The sequence below is a fragment of the Globicephala melas genome, chromosome 10, assembly GCF_963455315.2.
Source record: "Globicephala melas chromosome 10, mGloMel1.2, whole genome shotgun sequence".
NCBI classification, from domain to species: domain Eukaryota; kingdom Metazoa; phylum Chordata; class Mammalia; order Artiodactyla; family Delphinidae; genus Globicephala; species Globicephala melas.
Genome location: NC_083323.1, coordinates 4,659,482 through 4,671,944, shown reverse-complemented (window position 1 = coordinate 4,671,944; position 12,463 = coordinate 4,659,482). Strand labels below are relative to the sequence as shown.

The window sequence follows — 12,463 nt, the reverse complement described above, 5'->3', positions numbered from 1 at the left end:
GAAACTGGGGGTAGAAGCACATCTGCACACACCCTCTGGAGCCAGCCTTCCTCAGCCTGGTTTTCTCACCCCGCAGGGACCTGCGGGCCGCTACTAGCACCAGTGGATCTCTGTCACCTGACAACAATAGGGACGCGTTCGGAGCTGCCCCGCCGGTAGGTGGGAGTCCTTCCGTTCTGTTCGGAAACCGGGGATCCTTGGGGATGGGTGCTGGGGCCTCGTCATGCAGAAGGTGGCCAGTGGATGTAGCAGCAGCTACGGCCAGCACCCAGCGCTCTGTGGGTCCTCCCAGGGGACGGAGCAGGCAGGACAGGGTGTGGACGGTGTGGCCTGGAAGGTGGTCTCACACCACTCTCAGATGGCAGCCACCTGCTCAGACTTCTCCCCAGGACGCCTTGGGAGTCCCTGGGGGAGCCCCCAGTCACAGTCAGAGCTGCTGCTCAGGGGAGGGCGGGACATCGAGGTGGGGACCAGAAACCACCCAGTGGCATCCCCAGAAACTGCAGGCACTGTTCTCGGGGAGCCATGGGGGAGTCTGAGAGATGGGTTGGGGGCAGAGCAGAGTTTAGTTAAGAAGCCCTGCGCCCCCCCCCCACCGTGGGACACGCAGTCTGGGCTGAAAGAGTGGGGAAGGGCAGTGTGTGTCAGTAGCACTTGGCTAGCCTGTGCTCCCTCATCTGTCCCCTCACGCCTCGGTGGAGTCACCCAGAGGGCAGGTCGCCATCTGCAGCCCCAGACTGGCCCGCTAGCCGGGTCAGGAGTGCGCATGCATGCAGCTTGGTTGGGGTGGTCTCCAGCCAGCCACAAAGGCCCCACGATGTGCCCAGCGTCCAGTGTCCAGAGAGGCAGAGTGGCCGGGAACCACCACCTGGGATAAAGTCACCTGCTGGCCGTGTGACCTGGGTGTGTCCCTTTAGGTCCCTGTGCTTCAGGTTCCCTGGGAGGGGCTGACGTGTCAGAGCAGGTCCGAGGAAGAAGCCAGGTGGGGTGGGCACACGGCAGGGCGTCAGGGAACAGGCTCCTCTGCAGGATGACATCATGGCCTCTCCACTCTGTGGGCTCTGTGGGGACGGACGAGGCAAGGGGGGCAGCCCTGGGTGGTCCCGGGGGGCAGAAGCCGCAGGGAAGCTGCTTACAGACACCCTACGGAAAGGTGTCTGTTATGGGTTGAATTGTGTCCCCCTGAAAAGAAGTTGAAGTCCTAACCCCCCAGTGTTTGTGAATGTGACCTGACTTGGAAATAGGATGACTAAGTTTAAGTGAGATCATTAAGGTGGGTCCTTATCTGACTTGTTCTTATGAAAAAGGGACATTTGAACACAGACGTGCACACAGGGAGAAGGCCATGTCAGGTGGAGCAGAGACGGGGCGATGAGCCTACAGAAGCCAGAAACAGATTCTGTCCCACAGCCTCAGAAGGAACCAGCCCTGCTGCTACCCCTTGATCTCGGACCTCCAGTCTCCAAACTGCCTGCCTTCATGAAGTGGCCAAAACCATACGAAGGTGACTCATAGTAGGTTATGAAAGTCTCAGGAATCAGAGCAGGGAAGGAGAGAAAATGCCAGGTCTTGTTGAGGGAGCCTGGGGACAGCTGCACTGGGAGGGGGCTGTGGTCATGTCCCCAAGCAAGTGAGGGAGACAGCTGGGGAGGAGCAGGTGGGTGAGGACACAGCATGTGCAAAGGCCCTGTGGTGGGAGCAGTCCCAGTGGGTTCCAAGTAGCACCCGGAGGCCACGTGGCTGGAACAGAGCCATGAAAGTGGAGCAGAGCAGGAAGGGAAGCTGAAGGGGTCAGAGGAGGCAGGTCCTGTGGCCTTGGGCACTTCAGCTTCTGCTGAGCAAGGAGGGGTAGCAGGGGTTTAACAGAGGCGCCGTCACACTGGCTGCCGGGGGAAGGGGAAGGTGACCATGCGGTAATCCAGGGGAGAGGATGGCTGAGACCCAGGTGGTGGTGTGGGTGGTGAGACATGGGCACATCCTGCTAATATTCTGAGGGCACAGCTGACAGATGGCCAGTGGCCAGGGGTGGAGGTCCAGCCCACATCTTAGGAAGGCTGAATCCCCCCAGGATGGGGTAGGTGAGGGAGGGGTTGGCCTGGTGGAGACCGAGCCGTTTGAGATGTCTGCTGACATCAGTGGGGCTGGCCGTGGGCAGCTCGAGTCCATGGCAGAGGTCAGGGCTGGAGATGAAGACCGGGGAGCCGCTGGCACAGAGACAGAAAGCCAGGAGGCTGGACAAGGCCAGTGAGAATTCAGGACTGGAGGGAGCACAGACCCGGGGTCCACAGCGTTCAGTGATCAGGCAGAAAAGCTGGAGCAGTCCGACTCTGTTACCTGGGCCGGGGGGGGACAGGACTCCCACTGGGGGCTCCAGGGGGCAGTCACTTTGTATCCAGTCCCATTCTCTGGCCACAGCTGGTCCAGCGGTGGGCTCCTCTCCCCGCTGGGCCAACCAGAGGCGTCTGCACAATGTCTGGAGCAGGGATGCAGAGGGTCCGGCTTCCCAGTTGGGCTGTTCCCAGTTTGACTAAGCCCCAGGGCGGTTGTGGGAGCTTGGTACTGCCCGGGAGGCAGAGAAAGCGGTCACATTGATGCTGAGAGGGGCCAGTGTGGACACGGCCCCTGGGCTCCATACAATACCTGGCCTGGGTTCTGGTCCTCGCAACCATCAATCCTGGCCCCAACAGGTGCGCCTGCACCTCCCGGGGCGGGGGGATCTGTGCGTGGAGGGCGCCCCAGAGCTCTCTCCTCTCTCCCTCCCTCCCTCCCTTGGGGTGGGGACCTGACCAGGAGGCAGGACCCTGATTTTCAACCTCTCCAACTCCCACCTGCCTGCCCCATGGGCTCCCAGAGGCCTCTCTGTTGAAGGCAGGGAAACGAACCACAGGGCTTTGAAACCATCCATCGAGTTTAATGCATCGCACAGAGGAGAACTACATCGGCATATTTAAGACAGACACTTTTTCTCTAGTCCCGCTATCCACTGGACGGTCCTCCTTGGTCCAAAAAACTAAGTCTCAAGACACACTGGCAGCTACCCCTCCCGGGTCCAACCTTTCATATCTTCCCGTTACATTTTAAAAAAAATTTAATTCAATCCATCCAAGAAGAAAAACCAACCAACAAAAGAAGGAACCTGAAGACATTTACATCGCAAGCCACGCGGTAATGCGTAATTGGCATCTAGGGTAACCAATATGTAAGACGTGTGTCTTACAGTTCACTTAGTTCATCAATAAAAGAATATAAAAATCTTGTTCAACCCAGTGTTAAGTGTATTAAAATAGATCTGTATCGTACAGCACAGTTTCTCCCGGAGTCGTGAAAATGACAGGAGGGACCATGGCAGTCTGCGGGATTCCGGCCAGCCTCCTTGCTCTGCACCTGGCAGCGTGCGTGCATGCGTGTCTGGGGCCACGTGTGCACACGCACACGTATGTTCAATGCAATTCGGCACCGTGTGATGTGCTGGGGGTGGGAGTCCTGTGGCTCCCGGACGCTCATCTTGTTGTGCTAAGTCCCTCGGGACTGGAGAAGCCAGTGGGCGTGACGAGCCCGCACGGCCCATCCCGGATGCAGGGCGGCGGGCACCCTTCGCTCCCATGGAGACAGCAAGAGGGACCCTTTAGTCTCCCGAGGCCACTGCCCTCTCTTCCTCCCCCTCCCCCCACTTCTTAAAAAACCCTCTGGGTCCCTCCAGTTTGGCAGCTCCCCCGCCCGAGGGGTTTTCCGTTCATCCTGGCAGCAGAGACCACTGTGAACAGGAATAGAAGTCACCAAGTGTCCCCTTCACATTAAATATCTCACAATAAAAACGCCATACAAAAATGTAAAGTTATTTTTTGGCATAGTGTCTGTACTGGCAAGAAAAGAGGAATGGAATACTATATCGGCTCTTCAAAAGGAGGAAAGAAAAGGCTTCAGTCGTTAAGTTGAACGATTCAACCCAAAATAGAAAACCTGCCAAACGCCTCCCTGGCGTGGCTGCAGCTCCATCTCTCGCCCAGAAACTCCACGAGAAAAAGACATCGAGGGCAAGAGGAGTCCAAAAAGTCAGCGGAGGAGGGAGGCGCACGGCGAGGGCGCCCCCAAGACCGGGGGGCAGACGGAGGCCTGGCCGGGCCACAGCAGCGTCCCCTGGGGAGCGTCCTTCAAGTTAAACAGCTGCGATTCTGAACGCTAATAACACTGACAACAGGGATGGGCGTTCTGGAAGGCCTGGCGTGAGCCCGACGGCCCCGTGGGGGCGGGCGGCTGAGTCTACCTAGATTTGCTACCCGCCTCTCGCCCCAACTAGCTCTACTACTTGGCTACGTCGTGTCCTCAGCTCCCCTCCCACAGGGCACCTCGGCCCTTCTCTCTCCCGCGGGGGTGGCATGAGGCCCAGGAGACAGCTGTGTCCAGAAGCCGGAGGCCCGGGCAGCCCCCCAACAGCAGGGAGTTGACTCTGTGCCCCGACCTGGCTTCCGGGCGTCCCATCTGACCTGGAGGGCGCAGGACTCCATCCCCACCCATCCTGGCTCTAGGACTCTCACTCAGCTTCTTCTCCCTTCTTTCCTGTCTCTGTCTGGTTTTATTTTTGTCTGAAATTCATAGTGTGTATGAATTAAGGCTGACAGAACCCTCAGGTCTTGCGAACAGGGTCCCAGTGACTTTCCGTGGGTGTGAAGACGGGTCCCTTGGGGTCAGTTGTGCCCCGGGGGGTGCTGGAGGGCAGAGTGCATGGCCGCTGCTGAGGGCTTGGTCCAGGGCCCGGCCAGCAGCGGGGCGGGGCTGGTGGTCGTCATGGTGACCTGGAGCATCTGCTCGCCCTGTATCAGTCTCAGGAGGGCCCTCAGGCGGTCCAGGGACGACTGGGTGCCCCTCTGCTGGGCCAGCAGGCTCGTCTTAAGCTCCAGGCATTTCTGTTGGGGGGAGGGTGTCAGAGAGAAGGGTCTCAGAATTCAGTGACACAAGCCACCTGGGGCAGCCACCCCTCAGCGCTTTCTCGGAAAGCCCCTCCCTTCCACCGCAGAGGCTGAAAGAAACCAGGAAGAGGGCCTCGCGCACACCAGGCAGAAGCGAGAAATGGAATTAAACGGCAGCCAGGCCCGCAGGAGAAGCCTGTTCTGAACATTCAGGCTGGAAACGATGTGCTCGTGCAGGAGTGCGGGAACGCCCTGCCTCGCGGCTGTGAGGCTGCCTAGCCGACCACATCGACCTCTGCTGCCGGAGGAAGCTCCGAGCCTGTTCTGGCTCAAGTGCAGCCCTGCAGACCTCCAGGCCGCTGGCCAGTTTTCTGCTCTTCCTCTTGCCTGCTGTATTCATGGGTTTTTCTAGCCTTTATATATCATAGCGACACAGTGAAGTGGTTAAGGACTGACGCCTCGAGTTAGAGTTTTAATTATTTGCTGCCTGGGCAAATAAACTCCTTGAGTCTGAGTCCCAAACTCTAAGAATAATCACAGAGGCTCTTCATAGAGTTATGGAGAGGATTAAACGGGATACTACATTTAAAGGGTTTTACCAGTTGCTGTTACCAACATCACCACCACCATCAGCACCATCACTATCACCTCCATCATCACCATCATCACCACCACCACCATCACCATCACCTCCATCACCACCACCATCACCATCACTTCCATCACCACCACCACCACCACCACCATCACTTCCATCACCACCACCACCTCCATCATCATCACCACCATCATCACCATCACCATCATCACCACCACCACCATCACCACCACCTCCATCATCACCATCACCACCATCATCACCACCACCACCATCACCACCACCTCCATCATCACCATCACCACCATCATCACCATCACCACCATCACCACCACCTCCATCATCACCATCACCACCATCACCTCCATCATCACCATCACCACCATCACCACCACCACCATCATCACCATCATCACCACCACCATTATCATCATCTTGTTTATCACCACTCTACAGAGAAGAAATCACTGTGTTCACTTTATACAAGAAACTGAGGTTCAGAGATGGTCAGGGCCTTGCTGAGGTCACAGAGCTGAGAAGGAACAGAGCCAGATGCTCAACTGCTGGACAACTAGTTGTGGAATGAGTCACACAGCTGCCTTCTCCACCTGCTGACTCGCTAAGTGATGGTGGTGAGTCTGTCTCCTCCTGGGGCCTCAGTAAGCAGACAGCGACGCTTTGGCTCTACACCCTGTGGTTCTAAGGGCCGACGCCGCACCCCCGCCCCGCGCACCTTCACTGCCGAGGCCAGGAGCCGGTCCCGCTCCTCCAGCTGCCGGCGCTCGCTCTGTAGCTCGCTGCCCCTCTGCAGCAGCTTCCGCTTCTCCTCTTCTTTGACTGTGAAAGAGAAGACCAGGCCCCACAGGGAACTGCAGGCAAGCAGGGGCTGGGCCGTGGCTGAGCAGGAGAGGTAGAAAGAATCCTAGGCCCGTGCCTATAGGTCATTCTGGCCACATCCTCCTGCAGGGGCCGGTGGCTCTCGCTGGATGCACGGGGACTGGAATTCCATCCCCGCAGTAACTGCCCTGCACACAGAACTAGTTCCAGGGGTCTTTGGCCCAGAACAGCCTCTGCTGGGCCCAAAGTGAGTCCAGCGGTCTAGGGGCGGGGTTGGACAAAAGGGAATCGGGGCCCTTTCCCAGCTCCCTAGGGTGTCTTTCTTACCTGTCTTATGGGTGACGTAGGAGTGCACAATAGCCAGCATCCCGGTCCAGGGCACACCTTCGTCTTTCTTTAAGGCCTGGAGGGCAGACGGGGAACTGAGGCAGCGGACAGCCTGGGGGCCCGCCACGCCCTGGCTGTGTAACCCGGGCTGGCGGTAGGGGCCGGGGTGGGGGAAGAGCTCCCTGGGCTGTCATATCCACCCTCTCCCTAGGTCCCCACAAAACCCAGAGTGACAGGCAATCACGAGAGTTATGTTTAATTTTTGTTTTTTCTTTGTTTTTTTTTGCGGTATGCGGGCCTCTCACTGTTGTGGCCTCTCCTGTTGCAGAGCACAGGCTCTGGACGCGCAGGCTCAGCGGCCATGGCTCACGGGCCCAGCCGCTCCGCGGCATGTGGGGTCTTCCCGGACCGGGGCACGAACCTGTGTCCCCTGCGTTGGCAAGCGGACTCTCAACCACTGCGCCACCAGGGAAGCCCCGAGAGTTATGTTTTTTGAAAAAAAGATGACTCCCCAATGATTTTACAAGTAATACATTCTGTAGAAAAGCCTACTTTTAAAAACACTGATAACTTCCCCACCACCCAGCCAAACACAGGTATTTTCTCCCAGGTTTTTGTTATTCCGCACACTGTTTTTTCTCAGACAGCTGATGATCAAACTCTACAGCAGCTATAAAACCTGTGTTTTATTTATTTATTTTTGGCCGCACCACATGGCACGTGGGATCTTTCCCAACGAGGGATCGAACCCGCGCTCCCCCCTGCACTGGAAGCGTGAAGTCTTAACCACTGGACCACCAGGGAAGTCCTATTTTTATTTTTTTTTTAAACGTAATCCCAAATAATGAACACATCCCAAAGAACCTCAAAATCCTTGTAAAAAATCATTTTCAGTGACCACATCTCACTGAGGAAAGCGCTGGAATCTACTCCACCAACTCCTGGGGGGAAGCCAGGCTGGTTCCTTCTCTCCCTTTTATAAAGAAAGGCTGAGGGGCTTCTTTTTGCACAGAACTTTACCTGTATAGAACTATTTCCTTAGACTCTATTCCCCAAAGCAAGACGCCGGGTTTAAAAAGTGTACACGTCTTTAAGGCAACACGTACGAGTGCCCGCTGCACCGCACCATCGCCAGAAGGGAGTGCTGTCGTTTTTGCTAATTTGATAGCTTTTCATTTGCATGTTGTCATCAGTGAGATCAAACGTGCTAACTGGCACTGTTTTTTGTGGTTTGTGTTGTTAGTGCGGTTCTTCCCTGGGAAATCTGGAGTCACCAAGTCAGACAGCTGCAGAGGGAACCTCTGCTCACTCCGCACCCGTGGTCCTCACCGGCAGTGTCTGAGACGGCCACGATGGGGGCTGCCGTTGGCATCTAGTGGGTGGAGGCCAGGGACACTGCTGAACACCCTGCAGTGCACAGGACGGCCCCCAAAATGGATTATCCTGGGCCAAACGGCAATTGTGCCCAAGTTGCAAAAGGCTGCTCCTCACCCAGCTCCTTCCTCAGCCCTCCACGGCCTTCCCCGCCTCTGCTCACGGCGGGGACGACCCAGGAAAAAGAGACGGTGAGTGGCCTCAGACACTGTGCCGGGTGAGGGAGGGCCCCGCGGTTCCGGGAGATGGTGAGGGTGAGGGTGCGGCCGCTCCCCAGGAGCACGGCCTCCTGTACCTTCTGCTGGCACTTGGGGCACACCCACACGCCCTTGGGTGCTGTCTTGAGGGGCGGGTCCAGGCAGCTGAGGTGGTAGGCCCCTGGGCAGGTACCGCAGGGCTGCAGGTTGGCCCCTCGCTTGCAGGCAGTACAGTGCTCATCGTGGGTGATCTCGTTCTGGAAGAGACGGGAGGGTGGGGGGCGGGTCAGCCGGGCTGGGAGTTGGGGGGTGGGGTGCAGGACCTGCCTGGGGCCCAGCTCTTCTGCCAGGTTCTCAGCAGCTCGGGAGGGGAGGAGAAGGGGTGATGACCAAGGGGACACAGGCCTGGAAACCAGCAGCATCCGGGTCTCCTGCCTCAAAGCCAGCACCCCTGCAGGTGTGTGGGCTCCGCGCAGCAGGCCTCGGGCTCAAGGCACCTGCTGTCCCCACGCCCGGGCCGGCCTACAGCTACAGGGAGGCTGCAGACAACGCCTGCCCGCCACGGCTGCGATCTGCGACACCGCAGGGTTATGGCTGCAAACAACGCGGCCTGACGGAGTTTCAGCACGTGGTGCTTTCCAGTGGTTTGACTGTTACAGGCGTGTAGGGACTGGAAATGCCTTTTACAATCAGATGTGAAACTTAGTAAAGACAGACACTGAAAATCAACTCTGAAGCTGCGCCCACAAATGAGGTCACGACCAGCCAGCATCCTGGGAAGCGGGGACGTGGTGCATGCGTGGTGGGCTGGGGTCTCACACGATCATTGAAATGTGGGCATGTGGGGTGAGACCCTGAGACCCAAGTCCAGTCCCTTATGAGGTAGGGAATGAAGACCAGAGAGGACCAGCTCTGCCCAGGGTCACACAGCAAGGCCAGACAGAACACACTGGCACCCAGCATCAGCTGCTTCCATTCAGGCCTTCGTGGCTCCTGGTGTCCCTGCGTCTGGAGGGCTCCTGCTTGAACCTGCGGGCTGAGCCCTGTGGTGATGTCCAACTCTGCCGGGCAGGCTGAAAAGTGGACTGGTGGTGTACGAAGCCCTCAGCACCGAGGATGGAGGCCGAGGCCCTCAGCTCCACTCCAGGGCAGCAGGGTGCTGGGGTCCCGCGCCCCTTGCCAGGAGTGACCCTACCTGAACTGCATGGAAAGCATGCCCGCCACCCCCCCAACCAGGCGTGAAGACCAGGGGACACGTACCTTCCAGCAGGGGTCCTCATTGGCTAGCACGGGGAAGAAGGGTGGAGAGCATGTTAGAGGGCACGGGAGGGGCACCAGCCAGGACTGGAGTCCACGAGGCCCAGTGTGAAAGGAGCCTGATGGGAGTGTCACAGGCCCCAGTGACTCCTGGGTCCTCCCCCAGGGCCTGATGGGAGTGTCACAGGCCCCAGTGACTCCTGGGTCCTCCCCCAGGGCCTGATGGGAGTGTCACAGGCCCCAGTGACTCTTGGGTCAGCCTGATGGGAGTATCACAGGCCCCAGTGACACCTGGGTCCTCACCCAGGGCCTGATGGGAGTGTCACAGGCCCCAGTGACACCTGGGTCCTCACCCAGGGCCTGATGGGAGTGTCACAGGCCCCAGTGACACCTGGGTTCTCACCCACGGCCTGATAGGAGTGTCACAGGCCCCAGTGACTCCTGGGTCCTCACCCAGGGCCTGATGGGAGTATCACAGGCCCCAGTGACACCTGGGTTCTCATCCAGGGCACCATGGAAGTAAAGGTCTCTGCCGCAGTCATGGCCAGGACCCACCCAGAGGTAGGTTCACCGTGGCCCCTGAGCTCCCTGAGGCACATGGCAGCAGTGAGCTGTCCTGCGGAGGAAACATTGCTCCAGGGATCCCTCAGAGTGACTTACTGTCAACTCGTCTTCAGCCATAAAGCACTTCCATTCTAGTGAGTGATGCCAAACCACATATTTTAATGATCACAAAAAACAGTTTTCTTTTTAATTTCTGGAAATCATACCATCCAGTGGCAAAAACAGCTCCTGCGTGTACACAGCACTCGACGGTTTACAAAGTGCTGTCATGTTCACCCCTCCTGTCACTGTCCCAGCTGAGAGGCCGGGACTATTATGGGCCCGTTTTCTATAGATCAGCAAACCAAGGCCCAGGGAGGTAACGTGGTACGTGAGGACAAGCGTGGCCACGGCGCAGAGGGCCTGGTGAGCTGTGATGCGCCATCCACCGGTCAGCAGCCATGTGGCCGCTGCTGTGGACAGGGCAGGCTGGGTAGCCGGGCCGCTGCCAGTGGAGGGAGGTACGGCCCAGCCCAGCCCACAGCTACCCTGCGGGAGAAGTGCTTACCTCTTGCTGTGAGGAACAGGGGGGTGTTGAGATAGTTGGACGCCAGCCGCTTCCTCTGCAGGAACAGAAAACCAAACCAAACCACCAGATCATGGGGAGCCCTCCTTGGCAACACTGACCCCGCCCAGGGCTCACCCAGGACAGGCTCCCCATCCTGGGCTCCGGCCTCCAGCCGGACACCCACGGCCAGAGGTAGAAACGGGTACAGACACAGGGCCGTGGGGAGGGGGAGAGACAGGTCGGCCAGGGCAAAAGCCAGCCAAGGCTCTGCCCAACAGGTCCGTCCCTGCTCCCCGTGGGCACATCTGCCTCATTCAGGAAGGGCAGTCAGGGCTCTCCGATGGGGGCAAATCAGTAACAAAGCTGACACGTGGCTGTCCCTCTGTGTTCCTCCTGTATTTTCTTTCTCAGCTGGTTCTGGGGTCAGGTGGGGAAATGAGGTGTATTATGGACTGGCTCGCTAAACCCCACTTCTCGGCATGAGTTCCAGGAACCCTGACAACAAAGAGTGGCCCCCAGTGCCCAAAACATCACGGGTAGATGGAAGCTCCTGGTGTGTTCCAGAAGGTGGCTTTAGCAACCACAGGCCACGTGGCTTCAGACTTTGGTGGTTCGACACGGCTTTGGCTGTGGCAAGAAGATGGTTCTAGACTTGGGTGACGGGCTGTAAACCCATCTGTCTCAACGTGATTGGGCCGCGTTCAGGGCCAGGGGAGGGACCCACGGAAGGGCTGCTCCTGGGCTACGTATGTGTCCAGGGCTCAAGGTCACAGGGCTTTGCGTCGGCTCTTGATTCGCTAATCAGGTCATCTCTGGCCGTGGCCACAGGCTTCAGAGAAGAGGTCACGGCCATGCCCACAGAGCAGGGGATGCTTCCATCAGTGAGCACAGAGGACACACCGTCTCCTTGGGTGGAGATGCGGAAACGGCTCCGTGACTCTCACAAATGGGGCCCAGTGCTTGGGGCCCTGTCTCAGGACATGGCTTGCTCAGAAAATTGGGGAGGAAGTGAGCGGGTATAAACACGTGTGTTCTCCGAGCAGGATTCGGGGGACAGTAACAGCAAGGACAGGCGGGTGGGCTGGGGAGGCAGGCAACGCAGACACAGGTGGGCTCTCCCCACAGGGCCACCCACGGGAGCCCCCCTCCCAGTGAGGGCCAGTTTGTGAGCCATAGATTTGGGACCACTGGCCCAGGCTGACGAACACCCCCGGGGACGCGAGCACGGCATTTCGGTGGCCCTCCTCCGGGCCCTCTGGAATGTGCCAGGCCCTGGCCTCTGCAGACGTGGCTCCACGTCAGGGGGCTGCCCGACTTCGGGGCCTTCAGGCAACGGCTTCCATCCTAGGGGAAGATTCCAGGGAGTTTTCCCTAGGAAAGCCCAGGCCGCTGGCAGCCTCTGCAGAGCCGGCTTCTGGGAGATGACATCTGGATTTTAGCCTAGAATTGTGGACTTTAATTTGCAAAGGCAAGAAGATCTCATTGTGGATTCAGGTCCTCCCTGGGAATGTGCTGATGGGAGGGGGCCAAGGCGCTCCCTGGAAGGCATCCTTAAGTCCTGACGCTGCATCGCTGGCTGGTGTCTGGTTACTCATCATCTCCTTACGGGGCACAGCGGGCCCCGGGCGGGCAGCCTGGACGGGATTTGGATTGGGAGGGGATTCCCTGCCTCGGAGTTCACTTTAATGCCCTATTTTACCAGTTTCGGCTACCCGGGGAAGGTGCACGCTGCCCACCATGAGGAAGCAGTCTTGGAGCCGGGGTACCGCCGTGTGAAGGGGAGCTGGGCTCAGTGCGTCGGGAGGAGGGGAAGCCGGGCGTGCCAGGCCACATCTCTTGTTCCTGGCCTCGCGCC

General features: G+C 58.4%; 1 protein-coding gene across 3 annotated transcripts in view; it reads right to left on the bottom strand.

The window, feature by feature from the left end:
* Window positions 1-2,813: 2,813 nt before the first annotated feature.
* The window catches only part of PHF21B (PHD finger protein 21B), a 95,296-nt gene continuing 85,646 nt past the window's right edge, over window positions 2,814-12,463 (bottom strand). For 2 of the 3 annotated variants that reach the window (XM_060306386.1, XM_060306385.1), the window contains 6 exons: window positions 10,609-10,663; window positions 9,501-9,523; window positions 8,339-8,497; window positions 6,670-6,745; window positions 6,239-6,342; window positions 2,814-4,904 (listed from right to left, as the gene is read on the bottom strand). In XM_060306386.1, coding sequence (XP_060162369.1) covers window positions 4,686-4,904; window positions 6,239-6,342; window positions 6,670-6,745; window positions 8,339-8,497; window positions 9,501-9,523; window positions 10,609-10,663 — 636 coding nt within the window. In that variant the 3' untranslated portion in view covers window positions 2,814-4,685. The remainder of the gene's footprint in view (window positions 4,905-6,238; window positions 6,343-6,669; window positions 6,746-8,338; window positions 8,498-9,500; window positions 9,524-10,608; window positions 10,664-12,463) is intronic. The other variant, XM_030855672.2, reaches the window with a different exon arrangement.